This window comes from Helobdella robusta (assembly GCF_000326865.2).
Source record: "Helobdella robusta unplaced genomic scaffold HELROscaffold_13, whole genome shotgun sequence".
NCBI classification, from domain to species: domain Eukaryota; kingdom Metazoa; phylum Annelida; class Clitellata; order Rhynchobdellida; family Glossiphoniidae; genus Helobdella; species Helobdella robusta.
This window is the reverse complement of record NW_008703718.1, coordinates 1,195,843-1,214,320: the sequence shown is the minus strand read 5'-3', so window position 1 is coordinate 1,214,320 and position 18,478 is coordinate 1,195,843. Positions and strand designations below refer to the sequence as shown.

The window sequence follows — 18,478 nt, the reverse complement described above, 5'->3', positions numbered from 1 at the left end:
ATAAGCGCTATTTCCGCGATGTTCACAGCGCTTTTCATGAATTTTGCAACAAATGGGTCTTGAGATCCGCTGTAAGCTTCGTGATGGAGGAGTAGTCAGAGAAAAAGGTAGAGTGTTCCAGAGAAAAGGACCAGAAAAAGCAAATGCAGATTTAGCAAGAGCGTTTAACACGAGTTAAGAAGAAGTGAGAACAAGCAGGTCGTAAACCGGGGCGTTTAAGTTCAATTAATATATCTAATATATGAGACTTATACATTAGTGTGCAAACTTTAAAAATTATTCTATATTTTATAGGTAGCCAGTGCAAGAGAACAAGATATGGAGATATATGAGAAAAGAAAGGGACAGGAGCAACTAGACGAGCAGCAGAGTTAAAAGCTTTACTTAATTAAATGATTGAGTGTAGAATCAGGAAGACCACAGTAGAGCGAGTTACAATAATCTATCTTAGATAAGACTAACGAAGTAACAAAGAGAAGGATCGTCAAGAAACGCAATTTTTTTCATCTACCTAGATGAAAGTAAGAACCTCTAACAACACTATTAATCTGAAAAGAAAGGAACATACCGGATTCAAAGATAAAGCCTAAACTACGAAACTTGCAAGAAACATCATGAGTTTTATAATCCGGTAAGATAATGGAAGGAATAGTAATAGAGTATTTAAATTTATTCAAACAAATTAATTCAAATTTAGAAGGATTTATGTTTAAGACGGAACAGTGATCGCCGGTTTTCCGCCGCTGAACATCCTAATCACCTATATACATGATGCTTAAATCCAAAGCCGTCCCACTGTAACGCACCCTTAACTTACCTATTCACTACAATTGGCCCTAGCTTAACTGAAGCTACAAAACTCAAGAGCCCAATTCATTCGCTATTCAGCACCCGCCCCACCACATACACAATGCCTTAGGCTCCAACTTAATAATAATAATGTAAAACTTAATAACGAAATTACTTATTGCTACACTTACATTGATTCTATCATTAAATTATTGCCATAAACTACCTTTGAAATTAAATTACTCATAACCTTAGTAAATAATAAATTTATGTGATGTGTTATGGAAATAAAATTACGTTCAACACCAATGTAACGAATGTATGTATTCATCTGTGAATTTGTATTTAATGCTCGGATGCGTGTAATGCAAGTGCAAGAAAGTGTAGAAGAAAGAGGTAAAACTACGCTGCCTACCTATTCAACTACATTAATGTTGCATGCTTTCTATCTATCCTACCTACATTTAAAATTATTCCTCTCCTTAACTTACCTATAGTTACTTAATGTAATGTGTGTGTGAGAGTATTTGTGTTGAATAACGCATCTCAAAAGCAAAAAAGAAATAATAGTAAAATAATAAGAATAAAGTCCGAAAAAAATTCCCCACCTTCCTGGACACCTCAGCCACCATCAGCGGTTAGTTTGTCCAGACGCCCCGTTTTACGTATCGGTAGCGTTCTTATGTAACACCCGTCGTCACACCTAGCAAAGCCGACGCCGGATGCACAAGCATCTCAGCCAGGCTTGCATTCACTGCCACTGAGAGAACAAAACTAGCGCGAGGAAAAACGTTTTAATGTTTACATCACAACCAGTAGTTTTGAACTTCCGTACAAACTTACGTATGTCACCGTGATTAATTGAATGAATGAATTAACGAACGAACGAACGAATGAATGAATGAAAAAAATACGTAAAAAATAATATCATGTAACAAATATTCAAAGAAACTAGAAATAATAGTTAGCAAACAACGAGTAGAAAATATTTCGGCGGTTTGATTCAGATATACTGGTTTTTAAGACAATTTTCAATGTGCCTAGCTAACCAATATAAACAATTAACTCATCGTAGGCCCTAACTTACCTACTTTTAATAAATCTCAACTAACTTAATTAACTCAATCAAAGCTATAATAATACCTATAATACCTATAATTATACCTATAATAATTAGCTCCAACCAAATCTCACCAACTTATGATCAATTAATCCATATTAGGCACACATCTGTTGCGTCAATGCTCCTGCCAGCAAGAAATGGAAGAATAAAACTATTGAAAATTATATTAAAAGTATATGCTGGAAATATATACCTAATCTACATGATGGGAACATAAGCTGGAATTCTAGTTATATGTGCTGGAATCGATCGATCTGTTGTTTTTGTTTCCATCTCAACTGTCACCTTTCTTCGTTGCGGTGATGCTGCGATGTTGTGTTGGTTGCCATCAGACGGAACGGGGTGAAATAAACGCGTTTTATTTATAATAAATGATGACGCTATGACGACCAACAAAAATATGTGAAAAATGACATTGCTCCAGTTTCATTTTTTTGAAAATTCTTAATCACCAGTCATAGATAGCCCGTTCATAATTTCATATTCAAAAAAAGGGTTAATTGTAGGCTGTCATCAAATTCTTAATCACCAGTCATAGATAGCCCGTTCATAATTTCATATCCATACCAACGTAAGATGAGTCTACTAAAAATCAACCCGAAAATAGCCGAAGGAAAAACTGATTGAGAATAATTCCACATTGAAAAAAATAAAATATGGGTATTTATTTAATTTTTTACTTTTTAACTTTTTAATTTGGATTAACAATAAATAAATTTAATTAATTATTAATAGTACTACAATTTAAATTTAAACAGCTAAAAATGCCAAAATGGCTAATTTATAATATTTTTCTAAAATAATTTATTCTGTTTTAACTTTTTAAGGTTTTGCTCCATGTTTTTTTTCTATTCATTTGTCCAACCGGATTCTTAAAATAAAATATGCACAAAATAATAGATTATTCATTTATATTTATATTATACCAATCTTGTTTCTGTTTATTTAGATTTAGAGTTTGTAATTTTTTATGAAATAATTAATAATGCAGACAACATTATACATCAACTTGAAAATGAGTTTCAGCAAGCAAGGCTGGATTTTGTGCTGAAAGTGTCTGTTTTCGTGGCACTCTTAATCTTCCTTGCCACAATCAACATTGAAGAAGTTGATGATGTCAATCTGGTAAACAAGCAAGCACGTCTGCCAACAAACATTACAGCCACTTTCAAAATTGTTTCCAACTTAACGTGCTGGAGATATGTTGGTGTCTCAAAAATTAATTTTATATTAATTCATCCTTTAAATTGTAATTGTAATGTAAGTAATGTTGTAAAACAGATTTGGTTAATATTGTTTCTACTTATAATTTACAGTCAACTAACTAACTAACTCAATTTCTGATTTAAGTATTTTTTCATCTCTCATCAATTTAGTTTAAATTTAGAGACAATGATTACTTTTATAAACAATTTTTTGGTAGCTTATCATTATTTTGATGCATTCAGTTCATAAGAAGCATGACAGATTTTGTGGCTGTTGATGACAATCCTATTGGAGTAGGAAAAGACTACATTGAAACTTCCAATATCCCAATTTTAGGTTAGGGAATGTTTACATTGGTTTACTAGCTTTATTGCTTGTTCTTTGATGAACTTAAAGCGGTTTAATAGAGTTGATAACTGATTGTAAAAATTTATGAAAAATGGTTTGTATAATTTGATAATGGCAAGCTGATAGGTGATCATTGGAGGTTTTCATCGTGGCACTCATTGTTGATTAAAATTTAAATTTTTTAATAAGCGGTGTTGTATATTTGTTATGAATGGGTGTTGGACGTCGTAGATAAGATCATCTTATTTACTTTTTATATTTTTTTCAATCATTCTCATTTTGTTCGTTTTTTTCATTTTCTTTTTAATATTTGAGTCAAATTAGAATTATTTTTTTGCTTACGAAAGGATTTGAAATTATTTAGTTGAATATTTGTTAATTAGTATTTTATAGGTTTTAGAGGATTATTTTATTTAGGTTTCATAAGTAGCCATGTAATTTATTATTTGTTACTCTAGAACTTCTATCTGCAATATGTTTACCAATTTATGTAAGACTTCTGTTGAGAGCTTTTTTCACAGATGCTTATTAAATTTTCTAACTAGATTAATCAAATTAATCTAGTTAGAAAATTTAATAAACATCTGTGAAAAAGCTCTCAACAGAAGTTGAGAACTGAGTGGAGTATTGTATGGAAAGAAATGGTCAGTGAAGATGAAAGGGAGGGTATATAAAGCATGTGTGAGAGCAGCGATGGTATATGGTGGTGAAACTTGGGTGTTGAGGAGAGAGGAGGAAAGTGTACTGCAGAGGACTGAAAGAGCTATGGTGAGGATGATGTGTGGGGTTAAAGTGAAGGATAGGAGTGGTACAGAGCTGATGTCAATGATGGGACTGAATGAGGACATTGTGACATTGATAAGGAGATCGAGATTGCGGTGGTATGGACATGTGTTGAGAAGGGATGAAAGGGTCGGGATTAGGCGAGCGTTGGAGTTCGAGGTTGAAGGAGTGGTAGGAAGGGGTCGTCCGCGATTGGGATGGAGAGAGCAGGTGAAGAAGGACAGGGTGAAAGCGGGGTTGCGTGATACTGAGGCGAGTGACAGATGTGGATGGCGTCGAGAAGTATTTCGGTTTCATCATAGGTAGCCAAACGGCAACCCCCGATCTCGGGGAAAATGTCGTCTAAACGTGTGTTGTTGTTGTTTGTAACTAGATTAATTTGATTATGCACGTTGACAGGTTACTCGGAGTACAAGTGCACGATATTGATGTACGACCCACCACAACATATAAGCTACATATGTGATGATGTACTCAAGTCAAGAGTTTCAATTGATCTAGAGCAAACGTCTGATCACGAAAGCCATCCAACCACCATTGCATATGAAATTCATTCACGAAGAAGATCAAAATTTTTCAAGGTAACAATGAGACTTAAGTTATCTTTCATGCTGTTCATACCGACATCTCTGTTGTCAAAAGTTCCAGGTTGATTATTGAGGGTGATTATTGCAATGAAATTTGTTATTTCCTGTCAACCTAATTTATATTTCATTTCAACAAAATGTTAATTATTTTAAGGATTACGCATCAGTGATGGTGAAGATGTACGAAGACAGTCAGATCCACTCAGCCCTTCACTCACTCCAACATCTCATTGGCAGGCACGGTGTCTGGAGCCAGTGTTGATCTTAACTTCTGTTTGTTATTTATTTCTAACTTGTTGTTAATGTTTAAACGTATTTGTTTTAGTTTTAGTCGTTTTTACGTTAGTTGACGTGTGATTATATTGTAATGACATTTTCCTTTCAATATAATCCTCGTAATGCGTGTTTCTATTTATTTATCTACATATATCTATCTTTCTTGGCAACAATTTGACCTCCTAAATCCATTTTGCATGGTTTGATTCTGTTTTTGCATGATTATGAACTCAGGTTTTTTTCATTTTGTTTACTCAAATTAACTAATACTCACAGCTACTGATCACCAACACGATGCAAATGAAGATTATGAAGCCTAAAATCATTTGAAATTTTTCTCAGTTGTGCTTCTTATTTCTGCTGCTGTTTATTTTGCCTGCAGTTTTGAATTTTTATTTATACTTTACATTTGCAAGTAGGTTCTTTGCAAATTTTACAAACATTCCTAGAGTGGCGATTGATCAAACTCTAACTTATTAACGAAAAATGGCATTTTAAAAATCAAAAAATCAATTTTAAGAGACAATTTTCAAACACTATGTAGTTACTCTGAAACTGAATTGAACACTTTCGCAATCGAGACCGTTGATCATTTTTGATGTTACAAGCGTTTGTTTTTCAAGATGTTGCTAGGCTAGTTTGTTGCTTGCAATTGTCGAATTTTGTTATTTAAAATTTTCTTATTTTCACAGAGCTGTAATCTTTTGCTGATGCTATATTTCGGCAAGTGACACAATATCTTATGTTTAAACATGTTTTTGAAGAGTTGATGATTTCATGGCGTTTGTTCTTATCTATTTTCTTTATACCATGCCGTCTGTTAAAAGATAAATTTAAATTTTTTTCAAGTCTATCTAGCCTAATTTATTAGCTGATCTGAAGTGATGGCTGCTGTTATGTTTTCTATAGGTCTTGTATCTTTCTTTATGATTTCAGTTATTAATTTTTAATAAACTTTTGTAGAAATCTTTTGCTCTCTATTCTAATTTACGCTTAAGTTAACCTTCATTTTGTTTCCATATACTTTTTTTGTTTTATGTAACTGCTTTATTTGTTTCAATGTTTGGTTTAATAATGTTGAACAAAATATTTTATTTCAATTTTTTTGTACAATAATAAAATTACAAATGTTACAAATTGTTGGCTTAAAATAATCAATTTGAAATTCAAGTACTAGTTGTGATGATGAGATGGACTTGTAGTTGCACTTTGCAGGAATTCACAGATTTGATATCTTAAAATTATTTGAAAAATTTACTGTACAAATGTTTCCGCTATAACACATAGTTCATGGATATTAACTTTATATGTAAAAACATGCCACAACTGGAATACGATCGAACAGCCCAGCTTACCTAGCTCTTATGTTGTTTGGGTAACAAGATCCTAGTGACAAAAATGTTTAGACATTTACTATTCACAATCTGATTTTCAAGATATTTTATTATTAAAGGTACATCATCAATAAAGATTCTTGGTTAGGACTTTTGTTTTAATTTTTAAAAATATCTTGATATAGATTAAACTATCTTGTCCAATTATTGAAACCTTTGAAAAATTGTGTGTTTAAAAATACAAGTTGACATATGCATAAAAGTTTTTTACATAGCCAGGCCATACTTTTTTATTTGTTTTCAAATACTAGACTAACTTTATCTCTATCGAATGGATGACCGAATGCAGACGTTATTAACTTTTTCGAAAGGTTTATTTGCATTACATAGAACCATTTTCACTTTTTAAGAGTCCTAACTTTTGTCCTATTAATCTGCACTTTTCTTTAACACCTTCTTGCATCAAGTTGAAACACATAGCCAGCAGGGAAAGACCAAATGCCAACCACAGTGTACAAAGAACTAGCTTTTCATGGGAGTCCCAGCTGTTCATGTATGTTCCTGGAACTATGTCTCCAAATCCTATAGTACTCAAAGTGATGAAGCAAAAGTATGAGCTAGCCACGTAATCCCACTCTTCCCAAATTTGAAATAACATTGCTCCCCCTGATATATACCCAGCAATGATAATGAGGCAAACGTAAATTGGGACGGTCACTTTATGTTCCTGCCCTAGTTCATCCAAGTCGTCGTCATCTAAATCATCCTTCTCCAAGTCCATCAAAGGATCATCGCCTATGAAGATATCTGCAGGACTTACATTTGAATGATTTTCAAGTTGTAAGCTGTTTTCGTTCGATAACTTCCCATTTGGATTGGTTAACTGGTTGGCTGATGGCTGCAACGCTATGTACGAAACGGCTGAAGATAAATTTTGTTTGCTGGTCTCGTTTGTATCGTTGCTGTTATGAAGAGCATGCTGATCATCCCTGTGGTTTCTAAGGTCTTGTAATGATTTCATTCCTATTACCGACGACGGTCGTTTGAGTGTTAGAAGGTTCTGGTTGAACATTGGTTGTTGCAATAAGTTTTGCTTCTGTTGATTAAAAGGTTTAAAGTTGAACATAGATTCATGTGAAATAGATGGAATTAATGGGTCTACAGCAGGCATATTCAAGTACCTTTTGTTCTCTGAGGGATTCAATATTAGACGATTGTCACTATTAGACTGACAAAAGTATGAAGCAGAATTGACCAACAATTGCGCCCGTCGCATTTTTATTAAATATTCTTCGGCAGATAAGTTTGATCGATGTCGTTTTACTTTTGAGCCTTTAGTAGGTTCACGAGACTTTTTTCTCAACGAATTTTCTCTTCTCAAGTTATTCATAGCAAGCGTCGAAGATGTTGGCATCGTGTTGGTCCGCTTGAGCAACTTCTTTGGTTCCTCTCTCTCGCCTTTCTGACTAGATTGTTTTTTGACCTTTTTTCTTGATTTTGAAAAAATACCATTTGTTCTTTCAAAAAACGTTTCAACTCCAACAATTGATTTTTCTCTGCAGATGCTTTTTGACGCCAATTTGTCTTTCATGTCTTTCTGTTTTTCGTCCGACATCGATGAACTCTTTTTAACTAACTTTGAATCTGAATTCCTATTTTTTTCTCTGAAACTTTTCATTAGTGAATCTTTAGTTATTGGAGCAGTTTCCACTCTTTTCAGATGAAAATAATTTTCTTCATCATTCATGTTGTAACAAGTATTTGTTCGATTGGTATAGACTTTATCCTTAAATTCACAGTCTACCACCACATTATTTTCTGGGAGATCCAGTGATGTTGATTTTTGTATATTTTCAACATTTTTTTGTTTATTGTTTGCAGGGGTTGAATTTTTCACCATAACTGTTCGTTTCATATTTTTTGTTTCTCAATTTTTTCAATCGGTTGGAATCATTTCTTTTGATTTAATGGATTGAATGATTACAAGCATTTGAATCGTGTTAAAATTCTTCACATTCTTTTTCATCATTGTACTCAACTTCAAAAATTGGTTTTTCTTTGCGCTCATCGACTATGATGTTTGTATCGTCTCACCTCAAAATTGCGGTCCCTTCATTTTCTTCAAAATATTTGCAAATATTTCTAATTCGCATCGGTTTTCTGCTTCATTTTTGTGGTTTTTCAAGTTATTTAAACTGATAAAATCTTCTTGATTTGACGGATGAATTTTAGTGCACTTTTCGTTGTGAACATTTTTCCATTTGAATTCATCAACAACTTTCAGATTTCCATCTTCATCCACTCGAGTGTATTGCTCCACCAAGTTGTTAGTTTCGTCTTCCGGTGGAGTGATTGTCACACTGCATTTAAATTTTGTAACGCCAGTTAACTCGATGTTATTTGGCGAATAACTTTTATTCTGATGCCGTTTGAAGTTGTTCAGTTTGTTTTTATCATCTCCAATAGCAGCGTTTTGAACATCTCTGTAATCAAACGATCCAGATATCGATGAACTAGGAAATTTTGAACTTAACAAATCCTTATCTGAATTTTTCTTCTCCATATATGGATCTGACGCTGGCGATAACAAACTTTTTTCTGTAACGTTATTGGCATTGATTGCCGGTAAAACATTATTTTCAGTATCATACTTGGGCCTGCTGTTTATTCCACTTAAGTCGGTATAAGTCATCATGGACAATTCTCTTCTGACGTTCATCAGATGCTGTTTCCTTTTCAGTCGCATTATTTCGCGATCCTTCTTACGTTTGCACTGTAAACAGCAACAAACACCGCAGCAAATTTTCTTCAGAGAGTCCGCGAGAAAGTTTCCTATGTTGGAGAGGTAGAGAAATGTCAGTGGGATGCCTATGAGAGCGTACAGGATTGTCAGGATCCGTCCTTGCTGGGTTTTCGGGGCGATATGTCCGTATCCTAGAATTAAATGTTGAATAATTTTAATCTGCGTTAACTCAATTGTATTAATATTTTTCTATATTTTAAAATTTCTAATAACTGAAAAGTATTAAATTTTTTTAAAACAATAAGCGTGGTCGTGAAATTGTCATTATAAAAAATTTAAACTGATAAAATAAAAAAATGTTTAAATATGGATCGATTAAATTTATTAAAATGATGAAATGCAACAGATTTCAAATTAACATTTTAAATAAATTTTCTAATTTCTATGAGGTGAGAAAATGTTTAATTGAAAACACGAGTTTGATTCATTCGCGAGAAATACTCGGAAATGGCACCTTTTCTTTCGTAAGCAGTTTTCTAAATGTTTCCTCTTAATGTTTTATTTGCATACGAATAAGTGACTGTGACTACAAAAATTATTTGATGAATGTGCTTATCTGTGTGTGTGATCTATACTAATCAGTCAGTACCTATGTTATGCCTTGCCTTACAACGTACGTACACTGTGGTGTCAAAAAATATGTGGTGGCATGAATCAAGTATTTCCAGAAGACGGAAAATGTTACGAAAGAAAAAAATTTTCTCTTTCTCTCGATCCAATGTTACTGAAATTTTTTATAATATTCAAATCAGACCAGAAATGAGTATTCAAGCATTTTAAAACATATTCATGCAAAAAGTTTACATTTCTCATGCGTACATTTAAATTTTCTATAAAGCATCTTATTTTCATTTTCAGACATCAAACATTTGCACTTGTCAATTAATCAAACACTTGTGCATCAAACATTCATACTAGTAAATCAAACCAATCCACTCTTACAATTTTATAGCAATCAATCATTGTTGCATATCAAGCTGATTTGGCATAGGACTACGAACGAATCAATATCGCTTTACAATTAAATCAATTCGAAACCATTTGCATGAATTTCAATGTTGAAAATGTTGCTATCATGCAAATTAAAATTAGCAAAGCATTTGCTGCACTGCGATAAAAAGATTATGAAATGCATGATCATCAGTTGATGGCGTGTTGGTCGCTGGTGAGTTTCGAACAAACACATTTCCTATCACGACACCAATTCAAATATGGTCTACTTATACTTAATTAAAATGATTTGTTTCATTCATAATTATTATTTTTGACTTTTTAATATAATGATGGTGCTTCCTACCAAAACACATCCCAGTTTTCCATCATTTGTCAAGAAATATTCTCAGACGTTATTTCAATGAAACATTTGCTTGTGATTTTCCATGAGTTGCCATCGTAGAACCTATTTATTTAATTATTCAATAAATTTATTTTAAAATATTAAAGAGTTTATTTGAAATTGTTGACTGGTAATAAAACGCTGGTTATCTTATTTTTGTAATCCAGTGGTCTAATATTCCATGCAATATCATAAATCAATTAATGGGTAATTTTAAAACAGGCTATCTCATAGGCCATACCATCACCTTATCAATAAAGTGATATTGTTACTTGTTTAAAATGCTGACTATTATTAATAATTTGATATCAGCTAAACATATCGCAATAGGAAAATAAAAGTTTATTAGTCTCATTCAAATGAGATTAAGTGAAACTTGCGATGAACTAATGGTACGCCATTTGCCGGCAACGAAAATTTTGTTTGAAAATTCAAAGTCAAAATGAAACAATAGTTTTCATAATAACAATTAAATAAAAACTGGGCTTAGAAATAGTCCAAAGATCGAAAGGTGGTCGGCTGAAGTTAGATAGATTGAGAATTCACATTCATCTTGTATATAAGAATTTAATCGCTTTTAATTCTTGTAATAAATACATCAACTGTGCAACACATATTGCTTCTTTATATCTTTAATTTAACAACCAACTTGCTTGAGCAGACTTGTTCTCTACGCAAATATGCTTATATTATTGAAAATAATACTTCAAGTCAAAAATTCTCAACTAACTTATATAAATAATAAATTTCTGGTACTTCTTAAAACCATCTCATGCCAGGCCGAGGTTCGTTGTTGATGGACACGAGACAACATTTGAGATGCTGTCTCGTTGTAAACGCTTAATCGATATAACATCGTTTAACGCCGCTTACATAAATAGACGAAATGAATTTTTCATCAATAGATAAATGGATGGGTGGATGGATGGGTGGTTGAGTAGACAGATGAACAGACGGATGGATGGATGGACAAATAAATGGGTAGATGAACGGACAAATAGGTGAATAGATGGATGGATCGATAAACGGATGAAGAAAATGACAAATGAGTGGTTAAACAATTAGGTAGATGGATGGATGAGTAGACAAATAGATGGATAGATGAAAGATAGTTGAAGAAAGACTCGAATCAATGTCCAAGTTTTCATTTTTTTAGTTAACCTGTCAATCAATATATTTTGAAACCACATCAGGCTAATGTTAACAACCAGTTCACGTATTTTAGCATAAACTTTTCAACGCAGCTCATCTTAATCTCGTTTAAACTTTCTGGAGCATCATTTGTTTAAACGCCCTAAGAAAAAATGTTTTATATGTATTTTTTTAAGGAAGAGCATTATTTTACAGATAAAATTTTCTGGTTAAATGAATAATAAAATTTGAATATTTGATAACAAAAAAAAACTAACATAGATGTGGACCAGGCTTTCAAACGGATTTAGCGTGCCAGGTAAACATGCCGGCGAGATGAACATAGCATAACAATAATAATAATGTGTGCATAAAAATAGCGATGGTTCTGGATTTGACGGATGAACTGTGTTGTTTGTTTTTGTCATCATTTTGAAACATTTTTTAAAATAATAAAAAACTATTTAGTGGCTGGTTATCCGGCTCTATCAAATAGCTGATTACAATTTCAAAACACAACAAATGTGTATAAATATATGAATATACTCTTACAAACAAATCAACAGAAGGTTTGATAACGTTCATAAACTTGCATACCTACACATGCATAGAATAAAAACAAACACTGACGCACACACACACATACGTACACATACACACACACGCGCACACACACACACGTACACACGGAGTAAATATTGCGTCTTTTAATCGTGGACCCATTATGGCGGTTACATCATCTGGATGCTTTCATGTTGTTTGCACATGATGACCACCACATCAATTTGTAGGTGGGTGGATGAGAATGTTTGTACCAACCTGGCTGGAGGTGGGTGAGCCAGTGTTTGTGGGCGTGTGTAGTTGTGCGTGCATGGGTATGTGCGTAGTTTTGCGTGGGTGTGTATTCGAGCCTTTGGATGAATGTATGTTTGTATGTGTTTGTGAGTAGTAATGTGAGATCTAATGTGTGCATGTTTTCGTGTGTTCATGATTGTATGTCAGTGCGTATAGGTGATTAAAATTAAATGAAATTATTGTGTATTTAAATGTGCAGTTTATGTAGCATGTAGGTTTGTCGGAAGAGGTAGATGTTGTTAGATGTTGTGTGTTCGTAAAAGCTTGCATATAAGTATAGTTTTTGAGTTTTCAAGGCAAATTTCTGTGGACATGTATGTTTGCTGTTGATTATAATTGTATTTGGTTTTATGAAATTATGTACAATGGGAGATGAAGTTTATGTGAAGGCTAACAACCTTCGATAAATGTCGGTGGCCAAGAGATAGAATTCAGTGAAAGAGTAACAAATTTGGGCTTTGTCTTGGATTCAAATCTATCGATGAAACATCACTTGAAAATGCTCTCTTCGTCATGTACATATCAGTTGCACAGATTATATCGCATTCGAAGCTATTTAGATAGATCAGCCACACAGACATTGATTCATGCTTTCATTCACTCACGGCTGGACTATTGTAATAGTTTGTTTCATGGCCTCCCAAAGAAATCAATTAAAGTACTGCAATCCATACAGAATAGAGCTGCGAAGGTTATCGTTGGAGGATTGAAGTTCGATCACGTGAGTCAGACTCTAAAAGATCTTCATTGGCTGAATGTGGAAAAACGGATAATTTTTAAAATGTGTATCTTGATGTATAAAGCCATGAATGGAATCTTGCCCAGATATTTGTTGGAAATAATCAAGAAAAAATCAGTGACCATAGATGGCATTCGCTTGAGAAGTGATTGTTCAAATTTAATGATAGCAAACAGGGCTCACTTGTGTATTGGTGCACGAGGGATTGCTGTTTTGGGTCCAGTGTTATGGAATGGTCTACCAGAGTCCCTGAAGAAGCCGGAAATGAACATGGATGCTTTCAAGAAGAATCTCAAGACTTATTTGTTTTCGATTTGATTTTTGTTTCGTTATCATGTACACGTACTCAAACAATTGTTTATTCTTTCGACTATAAAGTAGCGCTTTTGAAATTTTTTCTTTTTTTTAATCGGCGCTTTATAAATTTTTGAAATAAATAAATAAAAATAAATAAAATAACAACGTACAAAAAAATTACACAGATAGGTAAGCAGATCACACACCCACACTCACACACACATACACACAGAGAAAGAGAAAGAGAGAGAGAGAGAGAACACAAACGTGGGGTTGTTGTCACGCTGCATAAAAGTGATCTTTCTTTTTAGATGGAAAGTACGTGCGGGTTGTTTGAGGTCGTTCGTCCAAAAGTGTGGTGTGCTATTTCCAAATGTGTCTCCATGTTAGGTCAGTTGCATCCATCAATTTTTATTGTATGTTTGTTTTTGTGTAGGTGCTCTTTATTATCTATATTATTATCATTTTTATGGCGAAACTTCATCGCGTGCGTGGTTCACTTACAGGAATTTTGTGATTGCTACCAGAATACTGTTTTGAAGTTTTCAATTTGTAATGATTGAATAAACTTCAAAACAGATTGATGTTTTTATAATTGATGTGTCAAAATTTTGTTGGAAGTTTGATGTCCATCAGATGAACAAGCCCGATAGATGAAAATAAACTGCCAGACAAAAATTGCACGAACATAATATATATAAATTTCAAAAATAATTAACACATTAAATTTGTTGTATCTTTGTTGAAAATGCAACGAAACCCACACAAACGCACACAGACACACAAATTTAGACACAAAAACATCTAGAAAAATATTTGTATATTATTCGTAAACCTACAAACAAATTATATATAGAACTCTTCCATGAAATTCATAGTAGATCATTATCCTATACGCAGTTTTTATGTCCGTCAAGGAACCAAATTCAACAAATATCGTTTTTATGGATTAATTTTGATTGAAAATGAATGAGTCTTCTTCGTGATTCACTCTCTCTTTCTCTCTCTCTCGCTTTCTCTCTCTCACATACACACATAAACACACGTACACACACATACACACACACACATGCACACACACACACACACACATCTGAAAAATCAATTAGCCATCCATCAGAATGACTAAGTGGAGATGACGTCCAACTTCTTATATCATTATGTAATTATATCATTTCATTTTTGCATCATTCTATCATTTTATTTTTGCATCATTCTATCATTTTATTTTTGCATCATTACATCACCGCAACATCATAGTCATTACATTATCACATCGTAATCACATGTGCCAGGGACCAAACGTGACTTTGCAATATGACTTCGCAAAATGGCTTGGCAAAACTTCACATGACGTTATAGGGCTTCATAGAATGAATTGACACCATACAAATGTAAGATGATCAGTGGAGTGCTTGCTTGTCTGTTTCTTATCTCATGCATATTTTCAATTTACTTTTTGCCATTACATCATTATTAGGAAGAAAACTATCTAGGTTAATTGGCGTTGTTTATTACATTTTCTTGTTTTTTCGATTTTTTATTTTTCATAAAACTTTTTTCAAATATTTAAAATAAAGAACACACGCACACATGCGCACAAACACAATGATACATTACATACCAAAAAAAAAATAAAAAAGCCTTATATTAATATATTATAAAAATAATTATAAAACGACCTATTTATTCGTATTTTATAGTGTGTTTGTATGCACGCGTGTGTGTGTGTGTGTGTATGTGTGTGTGTGGGTGTACAAAAATTGTGTTCCAATGGGAAATGTTGTATGTTCACCCCTATATTCTGTATTTTTTGTTGTTTGTTTGATGTCACATTCGATATTCGAGATGAAATACTCTATCAATAGATTTTCAATTATGTATACGTTACAAAGTTAATGTATGCACACAAATACACACACACACACACACAAATGCACACACGCAGGCACGCAACACACTTGTAGTTGAGTTTCTTTTTTTCTCTAAGTTCATTATTGAGATTAGAGTTAACGTTACTTTCACCAGTGACGTCGCATTTAGTCCATGTCCTTGAGAGAAATTTTGGGGAAATATTCAAGTTGAATAATGCCGAAAACGCAGTGATCTTTATAAATTATTGTATATATATATATATATTTCATTTATATATGTATACATGAAGGCGAAAAACTATTTTTATAGTTACTTTTGATATGACTCGTGTTAATAAATATCTGGCGCTCCCAGCGGACGAAGCAATCCCATTAATTTCAAACCCCCCACACACAGGCTCTCAAAACACACAAATGTTTTGTTTGTTTCTATTGGCTTTTGTATCTAAATAAACACACGCACGCACACGCACACACACACACACACACACACACACTTACACGCACATATAAACGCGCTCACAAACATACACACTCACACGTAAATATAAACACGTTCACAAACATACACACACACACATACATACACACACACATACAGACATAGACACAGACAACTTTAGTTTGATTTTCATGCCAGTTTTATTGTAATTTATTTTAATGAAACTTAAATTTGTAAAATAAAGAGAATCAGCCTTTATGACTGTCACGTTGTGCGCCTAATTTGATTGTTGTTCTTCTTTATAAGATTATAGTATATTAATTTCAATGAATCATGATAAGATTTTTGTGTGCTCATAGAATAAATTGTTTAATTAGTCATATGTGAATCATTATGTAAGCTTGTTTGAATTATGCGCAGATATAATACTGAGTTAATCAGTTAATATTTTTAGTTAAACAAACAAATTATCATCATAACAGAACAGAACAAACTCGTGTTTTTTCTGCGATCAAAAATTAAATTTTTAGAAAAAAATTTTCTCTGTTGATTAAAGTAATAAATTTATTGTATAAAATATAATAAAAATTTTCCATCACCAACTAAAAAATTGTAAAAATAAATCTAGGATCTAGGATGACATTGACCGCGCTGATAATGAGTAACCTGCACATCAGTAGAACATGCCAAGAACGCTCTGCATTGTGTTGTGTAACAAACAGTTAACTTCAAGAAACTTTTTATTTTGGCAGCCAGAAAATTGTTTTAACCCAAAAGTTGAAGTAGAAAAGAAAAAAAATGATTGTATCTCATTTTTTATACTTGTCACTTACGCCACTCATTGTATTTAGTCTAGTTTTGCTTTAGTTTGTTTTTTTGTATAAGCTATTTATTTTTTCTGTTTGTTTGTTTTTCTTTCGCAAAACCATTTTTCAGTTTTCGGTAACTTAGGGAGTTTCTACAGAAATAAACTGTTGTATTTTAAAAATAAACATCAAACAAAAAAAAATGAAGCTTATACAATTTGTTTGAATTTGTTGAAAAGTTGTTTTGTTTGCGTATAACAATAATACATAGTCGGGTGGAAAAAATACAAATGTAGCGCAGAAAAAAATATAAATAAAAAAAATACTAAAAAGAGAAGGATTAAAAAAGATAAAGAGAGAGAAACACGATATGTTAAAAGAGAGAGTAGAACGTTATTTATGTTGATATGACTGTTATAAGACATTTTACTTAATAACCAAAAACAGGCGCACATACATAAGAACACGTGCACACATACATTCAAACATATACACACGCATAATCACACACGCACACAAGTATATTTTTATAAAAACTGGTTATAATAAGCAAAAATGCCCCAACAAAACTCGAAAAATTATAAAAAAAAGTATGTGCGTATTTATTTTTATCCAGCAATTATAAAAACAAACAAAAAAATTATGAAAAAGCCATCCGAGGAAATGAATGCGAATCATTGTAAACAAACAAAATCTAAAATTACCAACACTCAAACGATCCTCCCTGCTTGCCTACTGCCTGTTGAAATATAAAAATTTGCGCTCATTTCATCAATTTTTTTTCTTCAAAATATAATTTTTAGGAGCCTACCCATTAGCTACAACAAACCAACAGTCATAAATTGACATTACTCCAGGTAAAAATATTTAGGTTTAGGAAATTAACACGTAGAAACACTCAAGAACCTATCTACGTAAGTTAACTTACACATAGATGCATGATATTTTTTTTTCTATAAAAATTTGTGTGCGCGTGCGTGTGTGTTTGCGTGCGTGTGTAAATGTGCGCGCGTATGAGCACGTGCTTAAGTTTGGCGAGGTTCAATTGATTTATTTATAACTTGAGTATGGTGAGTCATCATCATTTTGTTTTTCATTATTATCGTTGGGCTTTCAAGATTCTTATGTTTCCTAATCAAAACTGTTTATACAAAGAGGCGAGACTTGAGAGTATGATGGGTGGATATTAATGTTGTTGTTGTTGTTGTTCCTCTCTTTTAAATTGTCTTGCATCTCAAACTACACTTAAAACCACAACCACAACATGATATTCTCAGAAAAAAAAAAATTTTTAGATTTAAAAAATCTATTTAATAAAAAAAAACAAAATAAATAAATATATTAAGCAAGCAAAAAAATGAAATTGTTCATTATTTTAATTATAAGTATTGTGTGAAGAATGTAAATGTCGTTTAGATGCAGGCCATCGTGGCTTACTTAAGAACGAATAGTTAACTGTAAACGAAACTGCAAAATTATTTTACGTAAAACCTAAAAATGTCTGTGAAAACCAAGTTTTCGTTAATGAGTAACCAATTTTTTTTAAAGTAAAAAACTTGAAAAATTTTTTAATTTGATTAGCAGCAGATGTGTGGACAACAGCAGATGAAAATATGAAAGAAAAAATTGATTTTTTATCCAATTTATTGCTGTCAGAAGGTAATTATGACCTCAAAACCAGTGAACTCGTCCAACACCAAAAAAATTTAGCAAGGCAAAAGTTACGTGATAATTTTATTTTAGAATTTT

At 32.6% G+C, this 18,478-nt stretch overlaps 3 protein-coding genes across 3 annotated transcripts; 1 reads left to right on the top strand and 2 right to left on the bottom strand.

Annotated features, from left to right (window-relative positions):
- Positions 1-52: 52 nt before the first annotated feature.
- Positions 53-5,098, top strand: HELRODRAFT_168280 (hypothetical protein; the record flags this gene model as incomplete). Its single annotated transcript, XM_009014161.1, has 5 exons — positions 53-173; positions 2,904-3,037; positions 3,361-3,454; positions 4,649-4,830; positions 4,991-5,098. 5 exons carry the CDS (start codon positions 53-55, stop codon positions 5,096-5,098), a joined length of 639 nt encoding a protein of 212 aa, XP_009012409.1.
- A 1,730-nt stretch (positions 5,099-6,828) lies between these two features.
- Positions 6,829-7,227, bottom strand: HELRODRAFT_73944 (hypothetical protein; the record flags this gene model as incomplete). Its single annotated transcript, XM_009014160.1, has 1 exon — positions 6,829-7,227. One exon carries the CDS (start codon positions 7,225-7,227, stop codon positions 6,829-6,831), a length of 399 nt encoding a protein of 132 aa, XP_009012408.1.
- Positions 7,228-8,541: 1,314 nt separating this feature from the next.
- HELRODRAFT_168278 (hypothetical protein) lies at positions 8,542-13,992 on the bottom strand (the record flags this gene model as incomplete). Its single annotated transcript, XM_009014159.1, has 3 exons — positions 8,542-9,380; positions 12,536-12,539; positions 13,930-13,992. 3 exons carry the CDS (start codon positions 13,990-13,992, stop codon positions 8,542-8,544), a joined length of 906 nt encoding a protein of 301 aa, XP_009012407.1.
- Positions 13,993-18,478: the final 4,486 nt, after the last annotated feature.